This window comes from Castor canadensis, chromosome 2 (genome assembly GCF_047511655.1).
Source record: "Castor canadensis chromosome 2, mCasCan1.hap1v2, whole genome shotgun sequence".
In the NCBI taxonomy this organism is placed as follows: domain Eukaryota; kingdom Metazoa; phylum Chordata; class Mammalia; order Rodentia; family Castoridae; genus Castor; species Castor canadensis.
In genome coordinates this window covers 54642598-54669864 of record NC_133387.1, presented here as the reverse complement: position 1 = coordinate 54669864, position 27267 = coordinate 54642598, and the positions used below count along the sequence as shown (strand labels likewise).

The 27267-nt window shown below is 33.9% G+C and overlaps 1 protein-coding gene across 9 annotated transcripts in view; it reads right to left on the bottom strand.

Annotated features, from left to right (window-relative positions):
• Positions 1-27267, bottom strand: part of Slc25a40 (solute carrier family 25 member 40) — a 50573-nt gene that overhangs the window by 6062 nt on the left and 17244 nt on the right. For 7 of the 9 annotated variants that reach the window (XR_012445167.1, XR_012445168.1, XM_074064833.1 and 4 more), the window contains exons 2-9: positions 23044-23164; positions 21628-21687; positions 19773-19879; positions 15568-15635; positions 13678-13802; positions 12826-12999; positions 10417-10526; positions 8150-8231 (exon numbers count right to left, since the gene is read on the bottom strand). Coding sequence is in view for 7 of the 9 variants with exons in the window: in XM_074064833.1 (XP_073920934.1) it covers positions 8150-8231; positions 10417-10526; positions 12826-12999; positions 13678-13802; positions 15568-15635; positions 19773-19879; positions 21628-21687; positions 23044-23140 (823 nt within the window). In the remaining 2 variants the exon portion in view is untranslated. Of the gene's footprint in view, positions 1-8149; positions 8232-10416; positions 10527-12825; positions 13000-13677; positions 13803-15567; positions 15636-19772; positions 19880-21627; positions 21688-23043; positions 23165-23911; positions 23989-27267 lie in introns of all 9 variants that reach the window. The other 2 variants (XM_074064829.1, XM_074064834.1) reach the window with 2 other exon arrangements.

Below are 27267 nucleotides of genomic sequence, written 5' to 3'. Positions count from 1 at the left end.
TTTTGTGGAAGAAAAAACAAAAAATAAAGATAAAATGAGAAACAGGACGTCTTACTAGTTTGAGATAAAAATAGCTACACAGGGAGTTTCCTTGTGTTGTTCCCATGCATATGTATATTACAGCTCCAGTTGTTTCACCTTTTCAGTCTTCTTCACTCCTCCCTAGTCTGCTTCCCATGGTGGCCCCGACCAGTTAAAAATTTCTATATTCATTCCTGTATACTGAGTACATCAACCTTACTTGAGTTTTTGGTTTCCTTCCCTTGCCCTATCCCTCCCTTGCTCAGCTGCCTCCTGGTGTGACCCATGTCCCATAATATTGCTGCATTTGTTCCAGGTCCACAATCCGCTTATGAAGGAGACATGTGGCTTTTGGCCTTCTGAGCCTGGCTAACTTCACTTACAATGATATTCTCCAATTCCATCCATTTACCTGCAAATGACAAAATTTCATTCATCTTCGTAGCTGAGTAAAATTCCATTGTGTATAAATGCCACGTTTTCTTAAACCATTCGTCAGAAGTAGGGCATCTTGGCTGTTTACATACCTTAGCTATTGTGAATAGTGCTACAATAAACATGGGTGTGCAGGTGCCTTTGTTGTAACTTAATTCACATTCCTTTGGGTATATCCCTAGGAGTGGTATTACTGGATCTTATGGCAGATCTATTTCTAGTTTTTTAAGGAGCCTCCACACTATTTTCCATAGTGGTTGTACGAGCTTATATTCCCACCAGCAGTGTATGAGGGTTCTTTGTCCCCGCTTCCTTGCCCACATCTGTTGGTGGTGGTGGTGTTCCTGATGATAGCTATTCTAACAGGAGTGAGGTAGAACCTTACTGTGGTTTTGATTTGCATTTCTTTTATGGCCAGGGATGATCATTTATTCATGTGTTTTTTAACCATTTGGATTTCTTCCTTTGAAAAAGTTCTGTTCAGTTCACTTGCCCATTTCTTTATTGGGTCATTGATTTGGGGGGATTTTAGTTTTTTGAGCTTCCTGTATATTCTGGACAAGTCAGTCCCTTGTCTCTAATGTAAAGCTAGCAAAGATTTTCTCCCACTCTGTGGGTGGCCTCTTCAATTTAGAGACCATTTCTTTTGTTGGAATTACATAATTTCATGTAATTCCATTTGTCAATCCTTTCTCTTAGTTGCTGAGCTGCTTGTGCTCTACTGAGAAAGTCCTTGCCTATACCTATTGCTTCCAGTGTATTCCCTGCTGTTTCCTGTACTAATTTCAAGGTTTCAGGTCTGACATTAAGGTCCTTAATCCACTGAGTTGATACTTGTACAGGGTGACAATATGGATCCAGTTTCAGTTTTCTGCAGGCAGATAACCAGTTTTGCCAGCAATATTTAAGAGCCTGTCTTTTCTCCATGGTATGTTTTTGGCACCTTTGTGAAAAATTAGGTAGACATAGCTGCATGGATTCTTATCAGGTCCCCTATTCTGTTCCACTGGTCTTTATATCTGTTTTTGTGCCAGTACCATACTGTTTTTATTGCTATGGCTCTGTAATATAGTTTGAAGTTGGGTATTGTGATACATCCAGCATTGCTCTTTTTGCTCAGTATTGCTTTGGGTATTCAGGGTCCTTTGTGTTTCCAAGTGAACTTTAGGGTAGATTTTTCAATCTCTGTGATGAATGTCATTGGGATTTTGATGGGAATTGTATTAAACATGTAGATTACTTTTGGTGGTATAGCCATTTTTACTATGTTGATTCTGCCAATCCATGAGCATGGGAGATCTTTCCATCTTCTGTAACTGTGTTTGAATTCTTTCTTCAATGGTCTGTAATTTTCCTTGTAGAGGTCATTTACATCCTTTGTTAAGTTTACTTCTAAGTATTTGATTTTTTTTTTTGAGGCTATTGTAAATGGAATTATTTTCCTACATTCTTTCTCAACCTGTTCATTGTTGGTGTGTAGAAAGGCTACTGATTTTTGTAAGTTGATTTTGTATCCTGCTACTTTGCCAAAGCTATTTATGGTGTTGTTTTTTGGGTCTTTTAGGTATAAGATCATGTCGTCTGCAAATAAGGATAGTTTGACTTCTTTACCTATTTATATTCCTTTTATTTCTTCTTCCTGCCTTCTTGCTCTGGCTAGGAATTCCAAGACTATGTTGAACAGGAGTGGATAGAGTGGGCACCCTTGTCTCATTCCTGACTTTAGGGAAAATGGTTTCAGTTTTTCCTCATTAAATATGATGTTGGCTACAGGTCTGTCATATATAGCCTTTATTATGTTGAGGTACATTCCTTCTATTCCTAGTTTCATCAGCACTTTTATCATAAAATGGTGTTGAATTTTATCAAAGGCTTTTTCTGCATCTATTGAGATGATCAGTGGTTTTTGACTTTGCTTCTGTTAATATGCTATATTACATTTAATGATTTGGATTTGATGAACCATTTCTGCATCCCTGGGATGAAGCCAACTTGGTCATGGTGAATGATCTTTCTGATATGGTGCTGGATTGATTTGCCATTATTTCATTGAGGATTTTTGCATCAATGTTCATTAAGGAGACTGGCCTGTAGTGCTCTTTTTTTGGATGTGTCCTTTTCCAGTTTGGGGATAAGTGTAATACTGGCTTCACAGAATGAGTTAGGCAGTGTTCCATCCCTTTCTACTTTGTGTTAAAGTTTAAGGAGTGTTGGTACTAGTTCTTCAAAGGTCTGGTAGAATTCAGTGGGGAATCCATCAGGTCCTGGACTTTTCTTTTTTGGGAAGACTCTTTATTGCTGCTTCAATTTCATTGCATGTTATAGATCTGCTTAGGTAATTAATATCCTCTTGGTTCAGTTTTAGATGGTTGTATATAAAAATTTGTCCATTTCTTCTATATTTTCCAGTTTATTTGAATACAGGTCCTAAAAGTAGTCCCTGATGATTGCCTGGATTTCCTTGGTGTTGGTTGTTATTGCCCCTTTTTCTAATTGTTTTAATTTAGGTCTTTTCCCCACTCATTTTAGTCAGATTTACCAGGGGTTTGTCAATCTCGTTATTTTTTTTTCAAAAAAACAGTTTTTTGTTTCATTGTTCTTTGTATGGCTTTTTTGGTTTCTATTTTGTTAATTTCGGTCCTTATTTTTATTATCACTCCCTCTAATTGTTTTGGATTTAGGTTGTTCTTGTTTTTCTAGGAGTCTGAGATATAGCATTTAGGTTGTTCAAAATCTTTCCATTTTTAATATATGCACTCATGGCTATAAACTTTCCTCTTAGGATTTCTGTATCCCATAGGTTCTGATACGTTGTATTTTCATTTTCATTGAATTCCAGGAACTTTTTTATTTCGTCCCTATTTCTTCTGTGACCCACTGATCATTGAACATTGTGTTGTTCAGCTTCCAACTGCTTGAGTATTTTCTGCTGCTGCTTTTGTTGTTGAGTTGTAGTCTTATTGCATTGTGGTCAGATAGTATGTAGGGGGTTATTTCAATTTCCTTGTGTTTGTTGAGACTTGGGTTTGTGCTCTTAGATATAATCTATTTTGGCAAAAGTTCCATGAGCTGCTGAGAAGAATGTATACTGTGCTGTTGCAAGATGGAATACTCTGTAGACATCTGTCAGTTCCATTAGATCTACAGTGTCATTTAGTTGTAGGATTTCTATGTTGAGTTTTTGTCTGGTATTAAACTCTCCCATTACCACTGTGGGGTCTAAATGGTTTTAAATCTTTAATGTATGCTTAATGAAGTTGGGTGCACTGACATTGGGTGCCTATAAGTTGATAATTGCTATTTCCTCCTGATGTATTGCTCCTTTTATTAGTATGAAGTGACCTTCTTTATCTCTTTTAATTTAAGTTTGAAGTCCACTTTATCTGATGTGTTACTACTCCTGCTTGTTTTGCCGGGCCATTAGCTTGGTAAATCATCTTCCAGCCTTCCACTCTAAGCCAGTGTTTGTTTCTGTCAATAAGGTGGGTGTCTTGCATCAAAAGATTGTCACTTCTTCCTTTTTGATCCAGTTTGCCAATCACTGTCTTTTGATGGGGGAGTTGAGTCTGTTATCATTCAGTGTTAGTATTTAGAGGTATGTGGTGATTACTGTCATTTAGTTGTTTTTGTTGTTGAAGGATTTGCGTGTGTGCAGCCAATTCAGTGCTACTCTCTGAGTGCTTGTTTGTTCTTCTCGTGAGGTTTAATACTTCCAGTCCTTTCGTGGTTGTTTGTTTTTGTCTTCCATTTGTAGGATTCCTTTCAGAATCTTCTGTAGTAGTAGCTTGGTGGTCATACATTATTTTAGTTTCTGTTTATTGTGGAAGACTTTTATTCCTCCATCAATTTTGAATGACAGTTTTGTTGGGTAGAGTATCTTAGGACTGAAATTGTTTTCATTCAGTGCTCGAAATCCATCATTCCATGCTTTTAATGTTTCAGTTGAGAAGTCTGCCGTTATTTTGATGAATTTACCTTTATATGCTATTTGTTCTTTCTCTCTTATGGCCTTCAATATTCTTTCTCTGTCCTCCGTGCTAGTTGTTTTAAAGATAATATGCTGTGAAGAGGTTCTATTTTGGTCAAGCCTGTTTGGTGTCCTGGAGGCTTCCTGTACCTGAATCGACAACTCTTTTCGAGATTTGAGAAATTTTTCTGCTATTATTTTGTTGGATATATTACATATCCATTTGGCCTCTCCACCTTCTTTGATGCCCATGATTTGCAGGTTTGGACTTTTCAGGGAGTCGCTGAGTTCTTCCATATTCCCTTTGTAGTTTTTGAATCTTCCAAGAGTTCTTCTGATTTTTCTTTAGTATCTATTTTGTCTTCAAGTCCTGAGATTCTGTCTTCTACTTGTTCTAGTCTGCTGGAGTGGCTTTCCCCTGTATTTTTTATTTGATTTAAGGAACTTTTTATTTCCAGGGTTTCTGTTTGATTCTTTTTTCTGAGGTTTTCCATATCTTTGTTAAATTCCTCTTTCATAGCTTGTGTTGTCTTATTTCATTTATCTTTTTTTTATAGTCTCCTTTGTTTCATTTTGGAGTTTATTGAAGTCCTCTCTGACTTCATTTAGCTGTTTCTGTGTCTTCTCAAGTTTTTCATTTGTGGTGCCTTGATATTTCTTGAGTGCATCTTGTACTTTCTGGTTAACCATGTCTTGTAGATTCTCCATGAGTTTCTCAGTGATCTCTTCCATAATTTCCTCTTGGGCATCACTGAACTCATTGGTGTTATTTATCATGGTTCTGTCGGAGTATTCGTTTTCTTCATTTTCCACTAAATACTCTATTGAATTGTTGGTCTTTTGGGGGGTAGGATTTCTTGGCCTCCTTCTTCTCCCCATGCTTTTATGATGTGCTGTGCTTCTATGTTGTTGAGTGACCAACTGGGGATTTTAATCACCTGTTATCTTCCCCTTGACTCAATTACTGTGCTATGACTGGCTTAGTTGTTAGCTAGGTTGATGTGATATTTCTGTTCCCTGCCTAGGGGATATAAATTAGAAATAACAAACTAACTGATCCAATGCCAGACCAGTTATTTACACAATATGTAGTGAGCCCCTTGGTGATACTGTCTATAAGCCATTGACATTGGGGGGATAACAGTCATTTGGGTAGAGGCAGACACTTAAGTATTGAAACAGCTGGTGATGGAGAAAGGGGCAGAAAGGAGGGATGGGGTGAGGTGTGTGAGGTGTGGGGATTCTAGGATACTAAGTCCCTAGTATGTGTTGAGTTGTAGTTCAGTCTTTGTGGAAGAGAGTGCTACTGTCAGGGTTGCTGAGGGATAGGAGGGATGGGATAATGTGTAAAGTTTGTATAACAGACTATTTAGTGGGTGGTGCATTTTGATGAGGTTGAGGTAGTGTGGGGAGAGAGGGGGAGGAATGGAAGGTGAGGAAGGGAAAGGAAGGAGAAGAAGATGGAAAGAGATGAGAAAGAAAAAATTGGGGTAGAGAAAGGAAAGTAGTACAATAGAGGGCTGAGTGAGTTAGTGTTAGGACAGAATGGAGGAGGGAGTTAGGTAACAGTAAGATGGAAGAAAATAAAAGTTAAAATTAAAATTAAATTAAATAAATTGATTTTATTAAAATAAAAGTTAAAATTTCAATTTTTATACAAAAATGAAATAAAAATAAAACAGAATAAAAGTAAAGTAAAATAAAAAGATATATATTATATATAATATATAACATATTTTATATATGATACATACAAAATCAGTTCAATGAATGTTCTGGACTCTTTCCTCTGAATTTAGGTTGAGGTGGTAGTGCTTTTATTTTTTTTTTATAGGGGACTGCCCCTTTTTAAGGTTAATATGTTGGACTATGTGGCAATAAGTGTTCTCTTCCCTACTGGATGGCTTTGGGGTGCCTCAGAGCTGAGTTACTTCTTTAGTGGGGATAAATAAATACTGTGTGATATAAACAATGAAAATAATTATAAGCTGTTTATCATTCAAATCGGAAGTACAATTTGCAGTAGAAATATATTTTGCTAAAGTTTTAAAAAACTGGTTCATAATTGAAGAGTAATAGGTAAAAGTGAGCAATGATAATCATAGAAAATGAAAATCCAACTCTTACTTAGGGCTTCTCCTTTTTAGTTTAAGTGGAGAAACATTAGAAAACAAGCAGTGATAGGCAAGACTTAAATAAAGAAGATGGCTGTCTCGTGCCAGTCTCAATGAGAATGTACATCACAATAACCTGGGGAACATTTTCAACATACACAGACTGCACTCCCCAACTTAGATCCATTCTAAGTTGCATGGGAGTGATGCCCACGCAAGTTTACACATCAGTGACTCCAATGATTATTTACCTAAGTAACTGTATCATAATCAACCAACAGAGATTCTCATTTCCTCTTTCAACTCTACCACCATTGTCATGACCATCACCACCACAAAACCGTAATCATTAACTGTTTTTGATAAATTCTACCAAAGAAAATATTCTTACTATATTAAAGAGCTCACTTAACAGAAGAAACAGAAATTCTGATGACAAGAAAGAAGAATGAAACAAAATGATTTTAATAATCAAAGAAAACAGCACTAAGCAGCTAGAAGGCTCATAACTAAAAAGGGAAATGGGAGAACCCTGACATAATAAAACTTTGATTACCCCCTAGGTTTTCCTTAGTGTCTAATATTAAAGGAAACCAGGTCAAAGACAAGACTGTCACCAATAATCATCAGAATCATTTATAGTGGTCTATATATCAATGTTTTTTTAAACATTATAATGACAATTTTACTTTATGCAAAATACTGTCACAGATTTGAACAATTTATTTACATTGAAATAGGCTGTCACAGCTGGGTGCTGGCAATACATGCCTGTAATCCTAGCTACTCAGGAGGCAGAGATCAGGAGGATCATGGTTCAAAGCCAGCCCTGCCAAATAGTTTAAGAGATCCTATCTCGAAAAAACCCATCACAAAAAAGGGCTGGTGGAATGGCTCAATGTGAAGCACAATTTTGTAACAGATAATTTCTCATGGATTCACTATACTTTGTTTTATTTTTTGAGGCAGGTCTCACCATGTAGCCCAGGCTGGCCTAGAATTCACAATCTTCCTACGTCTGCCTCTCAAGTGCTAGGATTACAGATGTACACCACCATGCCTGGCTTTGCTATGTTTTCTTTTTAACAAGAATGAATGATGGCAGGGGAGAACTAGCAGAATCACATAGCTATTTCTTTTACACTTTTGTTATAGAATAAATTACAGGTTACAAAGAAGTGAAAAAACACTAAAAGAAAGAAAGCTAAAAACAAACAAAAGGGAATAAAATATTTACATATGCTCATGAAAAAATGCAACGAGAAAAAACGTTTCTAGTAATTTCCTATCCTTTTCCTTAATTTGTCTAGATTTTATTGGTTTCTTTACAAGAATACTTATGAGGAGAATAAAAATGTAAATCTGAGATAGATCTAAGAACAAATTATAGGAAAAATTTCCCAACTTAGTTTCTGTTTGACAAAGACAACTTGTTCTTTATAGCAGTTAAGAAACTTAACTGACAGCAGCCACAAAGCTGGCTGGGGTTTCTTAATTTTTTTGTTTGGGTTTAGGGTATTTTTTTAGGTATTCCACTCTTAACAGTACATATTTTTAGTTTCATTCCTTAATATCATAGAAGGCAAAACAAAATGCTTTAAATGTAACTTACTTTTATGACTTTCATATATCCAAAGTTGTGTCTGCTTTTGTGTTTTTACAACATCAAATGGTAAAGTTACAATAGCTGCAAACTGTTAAAAAGTAAAATTGATTAATTTAAATCCACCTTTAATTTTTCCTAAAGTATTTTTAAAGTCTTCTAATTAGCACTAGTTAACAAGGATGATAATGAAAATCATAATTAAGTTGAAGTTTAAAACAAAACAGATATATTTAAATAAAAGTTTCTAGTAAGGTAAATAAATGTCTTGTATATTTTGCATAAATCTCAGAAACAGTTTCAGGAAACAAATCCCTTACTCCCTGAGATCATGCAGCTGCTATGGCAGAGCCTCAGAGCCCTCTGACTTCAAAGCCAGTATTAACAGCTTGTGATGCTCCTATGGGTTCCACTACGATCTTTCTTCAGATAACAGTGTAACACTTATCTTAAGGCAGAAGTTCCCCAATATGTAGTAAGCATTTAAATTTATCCAGCAAAATGTTTTAAAAATAGAATAAAAAATTAAATCTAAGTAAATACAGAAAATAGACTTTTGAGCTTTTAGCTCTATATACCTTTTCTTAATAGATCTGAAAATATACAATTATAGTGGCTCAAAACTCACATTTAAAAAAACACCTTTCTCAAGATCATTCAACTTAATAATTATTTCCATAATACCTTGGCTAAGGGAGGGGTTTTTTTTTAAAGATGTAATTCCTTTAAGAATAGTCTCATATCTGATACAATAAAATAAAACCTGGTCTCTATTTTTTGCTTCCCAACTGACACTTGGGCCAATATGACCATAAAATGCTCCTTAAAAAATCACATACATTTTATTTCACCCCAATTTATTGATTTAAGTTCTTGAAATCAGTTTCAAGGATTACAGGTAAGATAAAATCAATTATTGTTATTCTATATTATTATATATACCTAACACTCTATTTTTTAAATTCATTTATTCATATGTGCATACACTGTTTGGGCCATTTCTCCCCCTCCCCCCCTCCACTCCACACCCGCCCCCGACACTCTAAATGATATAGTTTATTTATACTGTTCTGTTTCCTGACAAAAAGCCTTGACACTATTACATGCATGTACTTTTTTCTGTTGCAGAGACAAATCTTTACTTGAAAACTGTCAAAAGGCAACAACATTTTCTAGAGCATTAAAAAAATTGAAGATAGCTTTCTATGTTAAACAGTAATAGTAAAATATAGAAGTTTACTTAATATTACTGTACAGTTGATAGAACATCTTAAAAACATTACTCAACAATACTAATTCCTTTTCAGGCTCAATGGGTTTATATAGGGTTAATTTGACAGATCATAGACCTGAGAATATTCATGTCTAAATTTTGAACCCAACAGCAGTGGCATCCTTAGCCTAAGGGTTCTATTAGTCCAGTACTTTTCTACATCTTCCCATCATGTCACTCAGCCGCTTAAGTCTTGTTTTTTTGTTTTTTTAATCAGGATCTCACTATGTAGCCCAGGCTGGCCTTGAACTCTTGATCCTCCAAGTGCTAGAATTATAGATATATGCCACTCTGTCCAGCTTTTTAAGTCTTGTTTTTATGTGGTTATAGTAAGTCAGTATCATGCTGTAAGTTATCACAAAATAGTAGAAGTACTGGATTAAAACTCTTCATAATGAAGGTCATTGTGGTATGAATTTGCTTTAAAAAAAAAATCTACTGCATGGCTTTCCATTATATGGAAGGGTGAACTTTCTACTACGCAAAAAGGTCGTATGAGGTTCTTCCCTTCTGGTTGTACTTTGTCTTGAAATTCTTTTAAGAAGTACTCAGCCAATATAATTCTAAAGAAACAGTAACTAATAGTAGGGGATAGAACTGCTTCTATTTAATTCAATTACAAATATGGAATAAATCTCCACAAAATATTATATAGTCATATCTACTAACATTTATTGAACCAACATACTATAAAATATTCTAAAATAGTAAAGTGCCATTTCAAGTATAATCATGATTATAACTGTAATGATATAACAAGTCCAAAAATTGCTTTAAAGATATAATAATGCATTTAAAATAATAACATCAACAAAACATACTTAAACTACTTTAATGGCTAATAATTTATTTTCCTAAAATAGGATAACAAATACTTAAACATGTTTTAAAGTGGTACAGCTCAAAAAAATGTTCTCTCAATATACGTGAAATGATGTATGTTCTGTTTTAATACAACCCCCACCATTTTGCTTGAATATTAACAACAAAAGAATAAACTTACAGAACCAGACAATGCCCCTGAAGTAAAGTTGATCATAAATGTCGGTTCATATAAACCAGATTTCTCACACAACCACTTCTTTAAAATTTCATAGTTATACCAGTACATTGCTAGAAAAACAGAGAATGAAATGAGCACATATTTAGAAATAAAATGTGGACTTTAAAGAATGAAATCATAAGCAAAGGAAAAGAGAAATTCTAACCTTGACATACTTTGCTTTCTGCTTAAAATAGGTAGGATTTCAAGAGAGGGATTGAAATTCTCAATATTCTAGCAGTTTTATAAACAAAGCAAGTCAAAAACAAAAGCAAAAACAACAATCCCCACAACACTACGCATCAGTAATGTAGGACTGTAATTCCAAAACCCAACAAGGGCAAATAGGAGAAAGGAAAAATTAAAGATCAATCTATTAATGAATAAGTGTAAACATCCTTTAAAAAAAATAGGCAAACTGAAGAAAAAAGCGTTTCATAAGACTGTACACTATGATGAGGTTGGGATATCCCAGAAAGGTGGTTAATACAATAAAATATTATATACCACATTAACAAAACCATGGTATAACCTAATGATGATGAAAAAGCATTTGATAAACTGTAACACTTCCATTAAAAGTAAACAAACTTGGTGGGAATCTAGACATAAAAAGGAGCATCTTTAACTTGACAAAAGGTACACATCAAAAACATACAGCAAAGGGGGTGGGGGCAGGGGGGAGAAATAAACCAAGCCTTGTATGCACATATGAATAATAAAAGAAAAATGAAAAAAAAAAAAAAAAAAAAAAAGTGCAACAGTCTCCAATAATGAGGCAAACAAGAATGATACTTTTCCTTTGCATTTGAGTAAAGGTTTGTGGGAATAAAAAAATTTATGTTCTCTGCCATAAAAAAAAAAAAAAAAAAAAAACATACAGCAAAAATTATTAATGTTGAAACATCATAACTGTTTCCTTTACAAGGTGAGAAAATGATAGGGATGCTTCTTACGACTATTCAAAACTGCACTAGCACTAGTCAGGAAGAAAGAAAAAATAAACTATGATGATTAAAAATAAAAATATGAAGGTTATTATATGTATACATACACACACACACACACACACACACACACAAAGTCTAGATAGAAACCTGAAAGATATTTACGCAAGTTAGAATTTAAAACAGAGATTTAAAGGTAGTTAGACAAGGACTCCTACCCCTGAGCTACATTCTCAGCCCAGGGAAAACATTAAAACAACAAAAAATCAAGTACATTCCCAGCCCAGAGAAAACGCTTCAAAAAAAAAAAAAAATCAAGTAAATGATAAAAATTCAGTATGGTGACCGGGCGCTGTTGGCTCATGCCTATAATCCTACCTACTCAGGAGGTAGAGATCAGGAGGATCGTGGTTTGAAGCCAGCCCAGGAAAATAGTTCCACAAGACTTTATCTCGAAAAACCCTTCACAAAAATAGAGCTGATGGAGTGGCTCAAGATGAAGGCCCCAAGTTCAAGGCCTTCAGTTTGGTGGTAACTATTATGGATGTCACAGTGAAAAGAGAATTTATGTGGCTTCATGATTGAAAAAACTACAATCTTGACGTTCATATATTAAAGTAGTAAGTTCACAGGTATTCATTTTGTTAGCATACTTCATAACATGCCTATGCTTTTTTCATACCAAATTCATTTAAGAAGTAAAGAAAACAGAATTGGCATAGGAATCCATGATTAGTTATGTATGTTATGTTTCTAAGCAGCATTACCACCTATTTTATTTATTTATTTTTTGCAGTACAGGGGCTTGAACTCAGGGCTTCACCTTGAGCCACTCCACCAGCCCTATTTTTGTGAAGCGTTTTTTGACATAGGGTCTTGTGAACTATTTGTCCAGGCTGGCTTAGAACCACGATCCTCCTGATACCTGCCTCCTGAGTAGCTAGGATTACAGGCTTGAGCCACCGGCACCAGCTGCTATTTGATTTATAATACTCTTTTACAGGATACTCACTTAATGAGATGTTTATTTTTAATAATTGAAAAAGTAGGAGTCCAAATAATTCAAAGGTAGTCTTAAATGGATTATATAATACTTGGATTTGCAGTAGTTTACTTACCTTAATGACTTATCAATGTCAAAGGTACTTTGTATTTTCTGAATATGAATACCCACCACCACAAATTAATGTTTAAAAGGAAATCAAACAGAAAGAGAAAAAAAATAAACCAGGCCTGAATTAGAAACTGCTCCTTCACTATAGGCTTGTGAAGATCTGAAAGCCCAACAGCAAATTAGAAATTTGTACTCACTTCAGAAAATAACTTACCTTTAACCATAAAGGGTTTAAAGTCTAGTAAAAGTAATACATGAATAAGATAATGCTACCTAACATTTAGCTGATACTAGAAAGACAAATCCTACCTGAGAAAGGTACATCTCTAAGAACAGTCGGAGCCCAGCCCTTCCAAAGGGAAATCCAACCATCTTCTGACACTTTCTTGCTGACAAATCGATGTAGTTCCTTGTAAGAAAACTTCTTGGATTGCATCTTGGTTCTAATCAATTCTAATGGGCTTATCATAGTTACTGCACCAACTAATATAAACAACAACACCAAAAATGTAACATGCAAATATTCATGCAAAAATTAGTATTTCACTTGTTTTATGATATTTTAACCTGTTATTCTGAAATGTCTAGAAAACTTAGAATCAAATGTCTAATGATGTTAACATACTGGCAAATTTTTTTCCTTGATAAATATGTATCTATTTTCATATTCCATTTTCTGGCTTCAACTCTTTCAAGGCAGAATTACAAATGTTACAGTCAAGTACAACTACTATAAACCCAGCTAGGGCCCCCAAATAAACTTCACTCTCATTACACTGAGAAAAACATTCCTCTGCATAGAGACAAATCTCATTCTGACTAAGCTCTGAATCCCAAAGCTCATAAGGAAAATGATTCAAACTTTTGGCTTGAATCATATATAGACCCAGATGACTCCTTGTAAGTTTTAGGTAAATAAGAACTAATTCTAACATTACTCTAAAAACTGTCCAAGATTCAACCAAGATAGACCAATCCCATCTCATTCTGATGACAACCACCATATCATATAATTTCTGGAGTATAAATATTAACAAATTAGTACAAACCAGAATGCAAAATATAACTTACTGACAGTCCATACACTACACAAATTCTCTGTATCTAAATTTACAGATGTCCTTAACACAAATAAAAATGAAATATAAGTTTATTACTTACATCTGGCCATAATTCCAGCAACAATTGGTATTCGGGTTTCATTTTCTCCTAATTTAGATCTCAGGAGAGCAGTTAATTGTTCATAGCATGTAAAATAAATAACTGTGGCAGGAACTGCCATCACTCTGTTAAAAACACACAAAAAGATTTGCTCAGAATTATCAAAAAGTCTTACAAAAACTATTAAATTAGATCCAAATATTATGATAAATGTAAAAAAAAAACCCTCTTATTTTGGGTGAGTGAAAAATTACAACAAACCAGACCATGTGATAACTTTTTATTTATTTAAAAAAGTATCAGTACTTAACTTAGTAAGCCCTAGAAAGATGTAAAATAGGTACCTGTCCCCTCAAAAATTTCATTCTAGCTGTGAAGATAAGTTATAATATGTAGCATTAAGTAAATGCTATGTAAGATAGGTTACAATATGTAGCAATAAATAAGTGTCCTGCAATCAAACTCAGATCACATAAACTTTACAATAGTAGGTCATAAGTATGAAAAGACGTATTGGTACACTTCCTTGACTTTTTCATCTGTTTCTGGTCTCCCATATCTGCCTCCCCAAATAATGTTTACCTATAATATGAGAACACAATAAAAAGTTCATGAACAAGTATAAAACATTTTTAGCTACAGATCTTATATCACACCACTCGTAACTAAAAATAAGGTACAATTCACATTGTTTTGAGGGAATTCTAGTAATATACTCTTTTAAATGGAAACATTAAGAGGGAATTATTAAATTCAAAGTTGCTGGCACTGTCATATCATAAATATTAATGCAAAAAGAAATAATTTTATATTTATAGTCTAACTACAGAACATTCACAGATCATAGTTTGAATGCTTAATATTCTAACAGGAACTTTGATGCTGAAAATTTACAAGTACAACTACGAATGAATGTGTCTTAGAACTGCCAGTAACTTTATAATCTTAGGCATTAAAATATACCTCAAAATTGACTGATTTCCTGCATATAAAGGAAAGAGGAACTTCTTAGAAACAAATGAAGCAGAGAAAGTCAAAGTGTTTGGAATTTCTATATTCAGCCTTACTAATCATATTAATTCATTTAACTGAAGTTAGTAGAGTCAGAATTGTCTGGAGAAGGGATATATACTTACCACAATATACTTCACTGTTTCAGTACAATAAAGTTAAATACCAAATTCTTTACTTCAGAACATGAAAAAATTATGCTTCTGCAGTGAAGATAACACAGTAGGCCTGGGTGCATAAGTCTTCTATAATGTCTTTAGGAAGACCTGTCTCCATGCTGATGTTTGGCCAAATTATGGGCATTTAGTCACTGGAACATTCCCTGTAATAGTGCTCTAGGTACGTCTGAGGCAACAAACCACCTGCCTAGGTTGATTTGTGCAAATGGTGTGATTTATGGTAAAAACTACTTTCCTTTTAAGAGTATGAAGTTTTATCAATTACAGCTAGCTACAAGCAGAATGTTCCTGTACAACCAACATCCAATAAAAGATGTACACTCTGAAACTCAACTGGGTTTACCAAGGCAGAAACACTTTACACAGTTTAGAGTTAGCTGTTGGAAGAGTCGTTACATCCTGTGTGATACCATGAGAGAGGACTTTGGCAGTCTATATGTGGTCGTCTCCTGTTGTGTCTTTTTCCATTACCAATTCTGCTTTGTATCCTTTAGCTATAATAAACCATATCCATGAATATAGCCCTATTTAGGTTCTGTGAGTCTGCCAGCACATCAGCAATAGTTGCAGGACTCACAAAACAATGCTTCAGAAAGCGAACGTTCTAATATTAAAAATGCAAGACTTTCTCCAACCATGCTGATTATAAAACAAAACAATCATCGCTTAGAAGGAAAAAAAATGTTAAATTTCAACTTACAGAGTAGGAGGAAGGCCACTCCACAAGGATTTAATACCCTCATTTCGAATGATTTTTAAAAAGGCATCCTAAAATTATAATAGAAAATAGTATTTCTATGTAACAGAAAATTATCAAAATATATCCTTTAACTTGATAATTTCATTCTTTTATACTTTTGTTTATAAAATATAAGATATTTAGATACATTAGGTATATATTTTTTTTATTCTTACAGAAAAAAGTCTTTATTACTTGGCCCTAGATTGTTCTACTCAACTCTATTTTAAAACCTTTCAAAAGATTATTTTTTAAAAAGTAGACAGAATTCATCAGATAAATTCTCCCAACCAAGTATGAAATCTAACAAAGCATCATTAAAGCCAGCATTTTGAAATCTCTGGACAGAACAAAAGCAGGCAGAAGCTTAAGAGAAGTCTGTTATTAATAGATAAGCTTTTGCAATTTAATAATAAAAAGACCTAAAAATTGGCAAAAGACTAGAACAGACACTTTTCCAAAGATGATACACAAATGGTCAATAAGCACATGAGAAAAAAAAAGGTTCAGTATCATTGATCATTATGGAAATGCAAAGCAGAACCAAAATTAGATACTACTTCATACCTACTAGGTAGACTAAAATAAAAAAAAGGACAACAAGCTAGATGTGATAGTGCACACCTGTAATCTCAGCTACTTGGGAGGCTGAGGCAGGAGAATTGAGAGTTTGAGGCCAGCTATACAACACAGTGAGACCCTACCTCAAAAATAAATAAGTAAGTAAGTAAAGACAGATGACAAGAAGTACTAATGAGAATGTAGAGAAACTGGAAACCTCATATATTGCTGGTGGGAATGTAAAATGGGATGGCCACTTTGGAAAACAGTCTGACGATTTCTCAAAAGATTAAACATAGAGATACTATACGACCCAACAATCACAATTCTAAAAACATATTCAAGAGAAACTAAAACACGTGTTCACGCAAAAAGATGAATGCTCATAGCAGCATTATTCATTCCTAAAATTAGAAATAACCCAAATTTCCATCAAATGATAGATGTATAAATACAATATGGTATATTCATAAAATGGCATACAATTTGAGAATAAAAAGAAATAAAATACTGATGTTTGCCACAAGATTGATGAGTCTTAAAACATGCTAAGAAGCCTGTCACAAAGGACTGCATGTTTTCCTAGGAAAAGGGAAGCTTAGTGATACACTGAAGTTTTAATATGACAAATGCTCTATTCTAATACCACAGAAAAACAAAAACCTGTGGTACCAGCCAGACCCACGCCAACAAAAGGCCAGGTAGGTAGCCTTCACAGGTACCCTAATAAGGCTGCGATGAGGCACTATTAACACCTTCATGGGGTGGTGTTACAGAAGATCAATGGGGAGCTGAAACTTTTATCCCTACCAGTAATCAGTAATAAGTGGTATTTGGCTAGAGTAGAGCAGTTTGTCATTTTAAAACTTAAAAATATGTACAAGGATACTACAGATCAAAATGGAATTCTAAGAAGCATAACACAGAGGAAGGCAAGAAAAATAATAAGAAGAAAACAGAACAAAGAGAAAAGAAAGAGTAGATGTAAGTTTTCATCTATCTAAAATTGCATTAATATAATTAATCTGTATCAATTAAAAGATGAAAACTGACAGTAAATTTAAAACATGACTCAATTATATGCTACTTATAAAAAATTCACTTATTTAATCATGATATAGGCAAGTTAAAAATGCACTAGAAACTCAACATAGTAAGCTCATCATTTCTCTCTAAATTGATATACAAATTTAACTTAATCCCTATAAAATGCTTAGCAAGATTTCTTACATATAAATAAGATTATGCTAAAATTATGGAGAAGCAAAGAAACTTTGGGAACAGCTAAAACAACTTTGGAAAAGAAATACATGAATAAAGTGAGATGGCTAGGGATGTGACTCAGTGATAGAGCCCTTGTGTAGTATGTACGAGATCATGGGTTCTATCCCCAGCTATTAAAAAATTGTATCAAACATAAAAAAAGGAAATGGGAGAATCAATTTACCTGATTTGAAGTTATTATATACCTGCAGTAATAAAGACTGTGATACTGACAGAGTGATAGACACACAGAATTAGAGAACCCAGAAATAGATACTCTCTAGGATGTCCAACCGTTTTTTTAAAAACAACTTAATGGAGTAAAGATAACCTTTTCAACCAAAGCAGCTGAACATCCATAGGTGAGAAGGAATAACAACAAACCTCAACCTTGGTCTCCTACTTTATATAAAAATAACTCAAAATGGATCAAGGACTTAAATGTAACATCAGGCTATAAAATCTTTAGAAAAAAGCATAGAAGAAAATCTTCAGAATCTGAACTTGGTAAAGAGTTCTTAGAATGGACACCAAAAGTATGATCTATAAAAGGAAAAACTGATGAATTGGGTTTCATCAAAATTAAAAATTTTTATTCCACGAAAGTCCATGTTTAAGAGAATGAAAAGACAAGTTACAGTGAGAAAGAATATTTGCAAACCACATACCCAAGAAAGGACGAGTATCTAGAATACGTAAAAACAGTCAAAAAGAGTAAAAATACTAACAACGTTAAGAGCTATTTCGCTGAGAGGGATATGACAGCATGTAAGATGATCAAAATCATTGGCCATCATTAGAGACACAAATTAAAACTACAATGAGATATTGCTATGTGTCTATCGTAATTGCTAAAATAAATATAGTGCCCGATGTGGTGGCTAACACCTATATTTCTAACACCTCAGAGGCTGAGGCACGCAGACTGGAAGTTTGAGGCCATCCTGGTCTATACAGTGAAATCCGGTCTCTAAATAAAAAAATAAATAAACAAAATAAAAATAGTGACAACACCACATGCTAGTGAAAAAGCAGGGAAATTCATTCATACATGACAAGAATGTCATGTTTAGAAAATAGGTTGGCAGTCTCTTAAGCTCTCAACAATGCACTTCCCATGTTCACTCAGCAAATGGCACTCCTTTATCCCAAAGGGATGAAAACTTCCTTTAACACAAAAAAACTGTAAAGAAATGTTTGTAACAATTTTTATTCACAATAGCTAAAAACTGGAAACACTGCTCAAAAACAAACTGTAGCACATCTGTACCATGGGATCCATGCAACAACCTGAATGAATCTCCAGATAATTATGCTAAGTGTGGTGATGTATGCCTGTAATCCCACCACTCAGGAAGCAAAGGCAGGAGGATGGAGGGATCAAGGCCAGCATGAACTACATCGAGAGTTCTAGGCCAGCCTGGGCTGCATTGAGAGACTATTTCCAGAAAAAAAAAAAAAAAAAAACTTGGGCGTAGTGGCTTCACCTGCAATTCCAGCCACTAGGGAGCTGAGATTAGGAAGATAATGGCTTGAGACCTTTTTGCCCTGGCAAAAAGATAGTGAGGCCCCCCCAACTAATATACAAATATGCCAAGTATGGTGGTTCATGCATAGAATCCCAGGTAGGAGGATTGTGGTATCAGATGATCCCAGGCAAAAAGTAAGACCCTATCTAAAAAATAAACTAGAAGCCAAAAGGGCTGGAGCTGTGACTTAAGTGGCAAAGTGCTTGTCTAGCAAGTTCAAGACTTGAGTTTAAACCCCAGTACACACACACACACACACACACACACACACACACACACACACACAGCCAACCCCCAAAGGTTATATATGCTATGATTCTATTTATATAGCACTTTTGAAATGACAAAATTTTATAAATTCAGAACAGATTAGTAACTGCTAGGGGTTAAGGAGTAGGTAAGAGGATAATGAGTGTAACTCTAAAAGAAACAGAAAGAACTTTATAGTGATGGAATTATTCTTTCTTTTTAAATTATATCAATGTCCACATCCTGGTTGTAACCTCTATTAATTTTGTAAGATTTTATTCCCACTGGGTTAACACTGGGAAAAGCATATATGAGATGTTCAAATATTTTTCTTAAAATTACATGTGATCTAAAATTATCTCAAAACAAAAATAATTTTAAAAAGTGACCCCCTTCTTTCTTTTACATAAAAAGCATGAACCAATGAAAGCTAACAAAGACCTAAAAGAAAAACTTTTCTTTTTCTGCTTTCAAATGATGAACTTTTTACTTCTCTACAATCAGAAAATCTTTCATATGTAAGAGTAAACAGAAAAACAGAAAATATACTGTGATTCTCCTTACCAGTGTTCCCTGGAAATTCCCTGGCTTCTTATACCATGCTTTGTTGCCCCCATCTTCACAGACACACATATGATCCATGAGTCCATTACTATATACAAAACATTTTCCTAACAAAAAAAGATTCCAATAGTCAATAAGTATTTCACATAATTATTATTTTCACAGAAAAACAAGTTGAAGTGTGACGAGGAGACTAGAAAAATGGGGAAAAAGAAAATAACTATCTCTGCTTTCTAGGATGAAACATATGTAAATTAATTCAATCTGCTTAATGATTTGACTGTGGGTGCTAAACTCAAGAGTTGTGAAAAGTAATGGAGTAAATCAGTAAATGTTATATTTCAGAACTTTAGTAAGAAAATGAACACAGAAAATCTTTTAGGTTATCTGAGAGAATGGAAATGGCAGATGTGGAAGAAAGCCTGCTTTGGGAAGACAACATGGAGGCATGTCTTTCCTACTTGGCCAGAAGAAAACTGTATTGCAAGGGAAATTTAGGCAAAAATGGATTATAGAGAATAAATGTTCATCTCAATGTAAATAATGCTAAACTTTTTCCCTTTCTCTGTATTTGTACTATTCAGTCCAGCCATCTGTCAGCTCCTTTTCAACTTACTACAACTCTTACCAATATCAACTCATTTATCAGATTTTTTTTTTTTCAGTACTAGGGTTTGAAATCAGGTCCTCATGCTTCCTAAGCAAGTGCTCTACCACTTGAGTCATGACCCCAGCTAGATTCACTCTTGCCACCAAAAGTGTCTTCTCTTTCAGTTATACATAATTCTGTTTTATAACGTATTAGCCTGAGCATCTACTTTTGCTTTTAAGGCTTTCTTTAATGTATAAGAAATTACCTTTTTTAGTCTCTTCCTACAATTCATCTATCCTTTTGTTCTTCTGAAATATAACTTGTTTGTTCCATGTCATTGCCATGCATTCAAAAGGGAGCATTTGTATGGGCCAATTTTGTCAAAGTCTAGTCTATTCTCTGATATTTAAGCACATTTTGTTTTGTTTTGTTACAGTGATAGAGATGGAACCCAGGACCTTGGGAATGCTAGCCAAGTACTGTAGCACTAAGCTACATCCCCAGCCCTTTAAGTACTTTTGAAGTGCCACTATCTTTTAATAAAGCTTTAAAAGAATGAGCATAGAATTGGTGTTCTTAGGCAACTTTAAAAAATATATAATTACTTTTTTAAAATTCCACCTAAACTACTGTCCAGCAATAAATCAACTTATTCAGTAATGAATTTCCAATCACTACAGTAATCATCTAGTGATTGGAAATGAATGTTCTAAAATTGGCATAAGACTTAAGACAAAGGAGGAAGTTAGACTCTAAGATCTCTTAGTACTATAATTCTTGTTTTGTTTTTTTTTTTTTGGTGGGACTGGCATTGAACTCAGGGTTTCATTCTTGCAAAGCTGGTACTCTACAGCATGAGCTACACCTCCAGATCATTTTGTTCTAATTATTTGGATATGGGGTCTTGCAAACTGTTTTCCACGGCTGGCCTCAAAATGAGATTCGCTGGAGTAGCTAGGACTACAGGTGTGAGCCACTGGCACCCAGCCTATTATTCTGTTCTTATTTGAGAAACACATATTAAAATATAAAATCATTCTCTGCCTTATTTAGTAGATCCATAAAAGTGTTTGATATTATAAATAAATACATACACACACATACCTGCCTGTACTTCATCATGTATAATCAAATGGTAAAAAGACATTTCTGCATGGAGCATCAATTTTAACAAACTAACAAAAGAATATTATTCAGACAAAAATGAGTGTAGTAACCTATCAATATCTAACATGACATTTTTAGGATAACTAACACACATACCTTTTGGGAATGGGTTGTTCTGGGCTTGGAGTCGAATTTTAACAACATCTAGAGGTGTCACTATGAATAAGTAAGTTTTAATTAACAAGTGATACCTGTAAATTGTATAGAAATTTCTCAAAAAAACCCCACAAAATACATTAGTTCATACTTTTCCTCATGGCTACATAATGAGTAATACTATTTATCTTACAAGTAGTCATGAATGTATGCTCTACCACTGAGCTATACTCCTAGCCCTTGAATGTAGCATTCTAATTTTTTGGTTTTAAATTTTGTTTAAAGAAGATTAGTGAAAAGATAGAATGTAATAACTTCTCTCCTAAGTAGTAAATATTCATTTATAATTATAGCTAGAACTACAGTTCCATTAGGATAAAAACTAAAAAACTAGTGTTTATAAGAGAATGTATAAATGTTTCATTTATATTATATTTATATACATATATATTTGTAAATATGTAAAGGAATGAAAGTTCTAAAAGCCTAAAGATTTAAGAATAAATTTTACTATAATTAATAACTAAACAATATTAGTCTTCCTAATCTCTTAAATAAAGATATTTACTTATAAATAAAGAATATGTATCAAACAAATCTATAGGAAATGAAAATCTGAGCAGGCTAGCCATAAATCATTTTTGGCATTAGCTTATCTCATTCCATTTTGGATTAGCATAGCAAAAGCAATTGTTTTAATTTGCATGCTTTATTTTATCCAAGTAGGAAAAAAATGACAAATAGTGGTTCCAAGAAAACTCTCATCTAAGAATAAAGTCACATTACATAATTTCTAGGGCTTTTATGACACTAAAATTCTGTTCTGAAGATGCATCAAAAGCAATTAGTTCACTTGTTCTACTCATTTGTTATCTTAGTTAAATAAACTAAACTTAAAATCATTACAAATGATAAACTGTTACCTATGCCATTTGGCAGCTTGTAAGAAACTCACTACAAGAAAAAGAAAAAATGTGACCAAGACTTACAAAAATTCACTGTTAATACAAAGTAAGATAATTGTTTTGTGGCGTTCATAAATTGCCCAAGTTGTTTTATTCAATATGCAAATATTTTACTTCATCTTATTGCTCTTTAAGAGGTAAATCATAAAAGTCTAATGTTGATAGGAACCTCCAGGAACTCTTCTTTTATACCCCTAACGTTCAATGAAGCTCAGAGAGAAGTAGGTACTATCCCCAACTATATTAACCTGAGAATGTCAGAACAAGGACTAAAATTAAAGACTCTTGATTTTCTGTGTCCAGAGTTCCTTTCATATTATCAGGAATGCTAGCATCATACATGATAATGATACACTATTACTTATCATAATGCATATCATTATTTCAAAAATAATTCTAATAAAATCACTGATTCAAAGTTATATAATCTACATCAGTAACATAACTTTACCCATTAGTGATGTCAATATAGCTCCAGTACAAGAGGCAAGCATTTGCTGTAGAGGTGTCACTTTGATAATCTGTGGGCACTCTGTTTCAGGATCCATATTTTTAACTAATTGAAGAAAAATCTGTAAAAGAAAAACAAAACGTAAGTTTAATGGCAAATACCTTCAAAACTACTGCTAAAGTAAAATTACAAAAAAAATAACCAGGGGCTGGGGTTGTAGTTTAGTGATAGAGAGCTTGTCCAGTATATACGATGTCCTGGGTTTGATTCCCAGAATTTATACCAGAGCATATTTTTGACCAGTAAATAGGTAAGTTTTTTAAACAAAGACTACTATACAAGTGTCATTAATAGAACATGGCCTCTGAGCTTCCAAAAATGGTAATGGACTTCAGAAAAGCTTGCATGAACAGCGTATTTGTAAGATAAAGTTAAGGAAACAGTCTTTGACTAACTGTCAGAATGAAAGCAGGTGACTGATCTGTAATTTCATAAATTCTATAAATTTAGCTTCATAAACACTACTCAGATACCTTCTATAATCTAGTATATGGACCCTGTCTCCAAAACAAAACAAAAAACACTAGCAAGGGTATTAGCTGACCAAATGTCGATGCATATCTGTGTGTATGTACACACAAATTATATCTAACTAAATACATTAATCAAACACATACACACATTGATTTATCTGTGTAAAACCCCTTTATAAAAAAAACCAATTAGTGCTATTTATGCTAATGTAGTATCCAGCTTTGACACTTACAAATATATTACATTGTGTTAATATGGACTTACATCATTTATAATGCTTGGACAGTGTTTAATTATAATTATATTTAAACAGCCTCATCTTTTATATACTTACATTGTTATCAATTTCTTAATGGTAAAACATTCTGGTATAATATTGCTAGGTCTTTTTGTAGTCGTCCTAAAATTACCCTAGGAGAGAAAGTGATTGTTGGGTCAAACTATCTAAAAGCAGGATACAAAGCTGGGCATGATGGTACATGCCTATAATTCCAGCATCTTGAGACAGTAGGATTGAGAGTTCCAAGCCATTTAGAACTTTGAGAACCTGTCTCAAAAACAAACAAAACATACAACAACAAGAAAACTTGATATGAATTGCCAATATCCTCTCTAGAAAGATTAGATCAAATTATACATTCAGTGACAGCATGAGTTCCTGCTGATCAACATGATCACCAAACCCCATGTGTCACATTACATATAATTTATTTTCCCTGGACCATTCAAAATTAATCGTATATATCATGCTCCTTCAGCCTAAATACGTCAGCAGATATTCCCATATGATCATAGTACAGCTAGCAAATTCAGAAAAGTTAATTTTGACACAATATAGTTTATATTCTAGTTTTGTCAACTGCATCAATGTCTTTTATTAGTATGAATGGTAACCTTTGTTTCTTTAGACTTTTATTACTTACCTCCCTGGTTTAAGCCTTTTCCTCAATTCTATGTTGCAATATTTTACTATTTGTAACCTCAGTAGCTGAAAACCTATAATGACATTTTAAAAAGTCACTGCCTTATCTTTTCACATAGGAAATAGATAATCAGCCTAAAGGAAAGGAGAACATAAAAACTTTAAGATACAAAGCAAGGTCTGGTAGAGTGGCTCAAGTGGTAGTGTGCCATGAGTTCAAACCCCAGTGCTGCCAAAAAAAAAAAAAAAAGATATACATCAATAAATGTTTATTAGTTATCTTTTTTCTCATACAGGTTCTCAAACCTGTGACTCTCCTGTCTCAGCCTCACTAGTGTTGGGATTATAGGCATGGACTCTCATGTGTAGATCTATTAAATGTTTTGATATGAAGAACACTGCACAAATGCAAGCATAAAAGTTATCAAAAAATGTTCACGAAAATTTCATGTTATTCTAGTTAATATACCCATCTTTAAAAACAAACAATTCTAGAACCTGAACATAGTGATCAACCTTAACATCATTTATAGTGTAATGGTTACATCTTCTAACACAAAATTAAAGACCCAGCATCATCTATGAAGCATATTTTGATTAAAAAAAAAAAAGCTCCTCCAAACTGAATTTCAACAAGCTTTAATCTTTCAATTCACGGAAAATTCAAATATTGGAGAAACAAGGTGACAGATGTGACAAAACTGCAGAAGTTGTAAATTCTAGGCTGCAGGATTGTTGACTTGATTTATTCAAGACACAAAAAGATGTGGGAAAAAAAAAGAGAAAGGACAACTCTTTTAAATTAATTTTAAGAGAATCAATAACCAAAAGCTTCCTGGTTCAACCAACCAAAATTGTTTAAACAGTTTGAGGGTACCTAGAGAAGTCTGTTAACATTAAGTGTTAGTACTGATAGGTATGTGGTGATTCCTGTCATTTAGTTGTCTTAGTTGTTTGAAGGTTTGATTGTGTGTACCTAAGTTGAGGTTACTCTCTACTTTCTTGCTTTTTCTTTTCCTGTGGTTTTGTGCTACCTGTCCTTTCATGCTTATGTTGGGTCTTACTTTCTTTGTGCATAATCCCTTGAAGAATCTTTTGTAGTGGTGGCTTTGTGATCACATATTGTTTTAGTTTCTGCTTATCATGGTAGACTTTTATTGCTCCATCTATTTTGAATGATAGTTTTGCTGGGTAGAGTATCCTGGGGTTGAAGTTATTTTCATTCAGTGCCCGGAAAGTCTCTCTCCAAGCTCTTCTTGTGTTAATGTTTCTGTTGAGAAGTCTGCTGTGATTTTGATGGGTTTACCTTTGTATGTTATTTGTTTTTTCTCTCTTACAGCCTTCAATATTCTTTCCCTAGTTTCTGAGCTTGTTTTAATGATGATATGTCGTGGGGTAGTTCTATTTTGATCTGGTCTGTTTGGTGTTCTGGAGGCCTCTTACATCTGTATGGGAATATCTTTTTCTAGATTTGGGAAAATTTCTGTTATTATTTTGTTGAATATATTTCGCATTCCCTTTGCTTGCACCTCTTCTCCTTCTTCGATGCCCATGATTCTCAAGTTGGGTCTTTTAATGGAGTCAGTGAGTTCTTGCATTTTGTTTTCACAGGTCATAAGTTGTTTAATCAATAGTTCTTTGGTTTTTCCTTTAATTACCATTTTATCTTCGAGTTGTGAGATTCTGTCTTCTGTTTGTTCTATTCTGCTGGATTGGCCTTCCATTTTGTTTTGCTATTCTGTTTCGTTCTTTTTTCTGAGGTTTTCCGTATCCTGGGTTGTTTCCTCTTTAATGTTTATTTTTGTCCTGAGTTCATTTATCTCTTTATTAATCGTGTTCTCTGTTTCACTTTGGTGTCTATACAGTGTTTCTGTGGTTTCCTTTATTTCTTCTTTTGCTTTTTCAAATTCTCTATTTTTGTTGTATTGGAATTTCTTGAGTGTCTCCTGTACATTTTGGTTGACCCTATGCAGTATCATCTCTATAAAATTCTCATTGATTACCTGTAGGATTCTTCTTTTAGATTATTCTTGTGGGCTTCATTGGGTTCTTTGGCATAGTTTATCTTCATTTTCTTGGAGTCTGGATCTGAGTTTCTGTTTTCTTCATTTCCTTCCGGTTCCTGTACTAATTTTTTGCTGTGGGGAAACTGGTTTCCCTGTTTTTTCTCTCTTCCCGTCATTGTCTTTGGTGTTGTTATTGTCCCTGTACTGTGTGTGGTTAGGTATTTTCTGGCTTGTAAAATAGTACTAGTGATATTTAGAATGGAAGGGTGGGAGGAGATGGAAAGCAAAGAAGTTAAAGGAAAAGGGAAAAACAAATAAGTAGAAAAAAGACAGAACTAAGAAACAAAAAAGTTTCAAAGATATAAACAGGGAGCGTTAGTGTACTAATCAAGAGTAAGCTGAAAAGGCATTAGGCTGGAAGAAGATTTACCAAGCCAATGACCCCCGAAAACATGCAGGAATAGCAATACTTATCTCTGACAAAGTAGACTTCAAACCTACATTGACCAAACGAGATAAAAAAGGACATTCCATTCTAATAAAAGGGGAAATAGACCAAAAGGAAATAACAGTTATCAACCTATATGCACCCAATGTCAACGTACCCAATTTCATCAAACATACCCTGAAAGACCTAAAAGCATGCATTAACTCCAACACAATGGTTGTGGGAGACTTTAACACCCCATTATCATTAATAGATAGGTCATCCAAACAAAAAAATCAATAAATAAATTCAAGATCTAAAATATACAATAGATC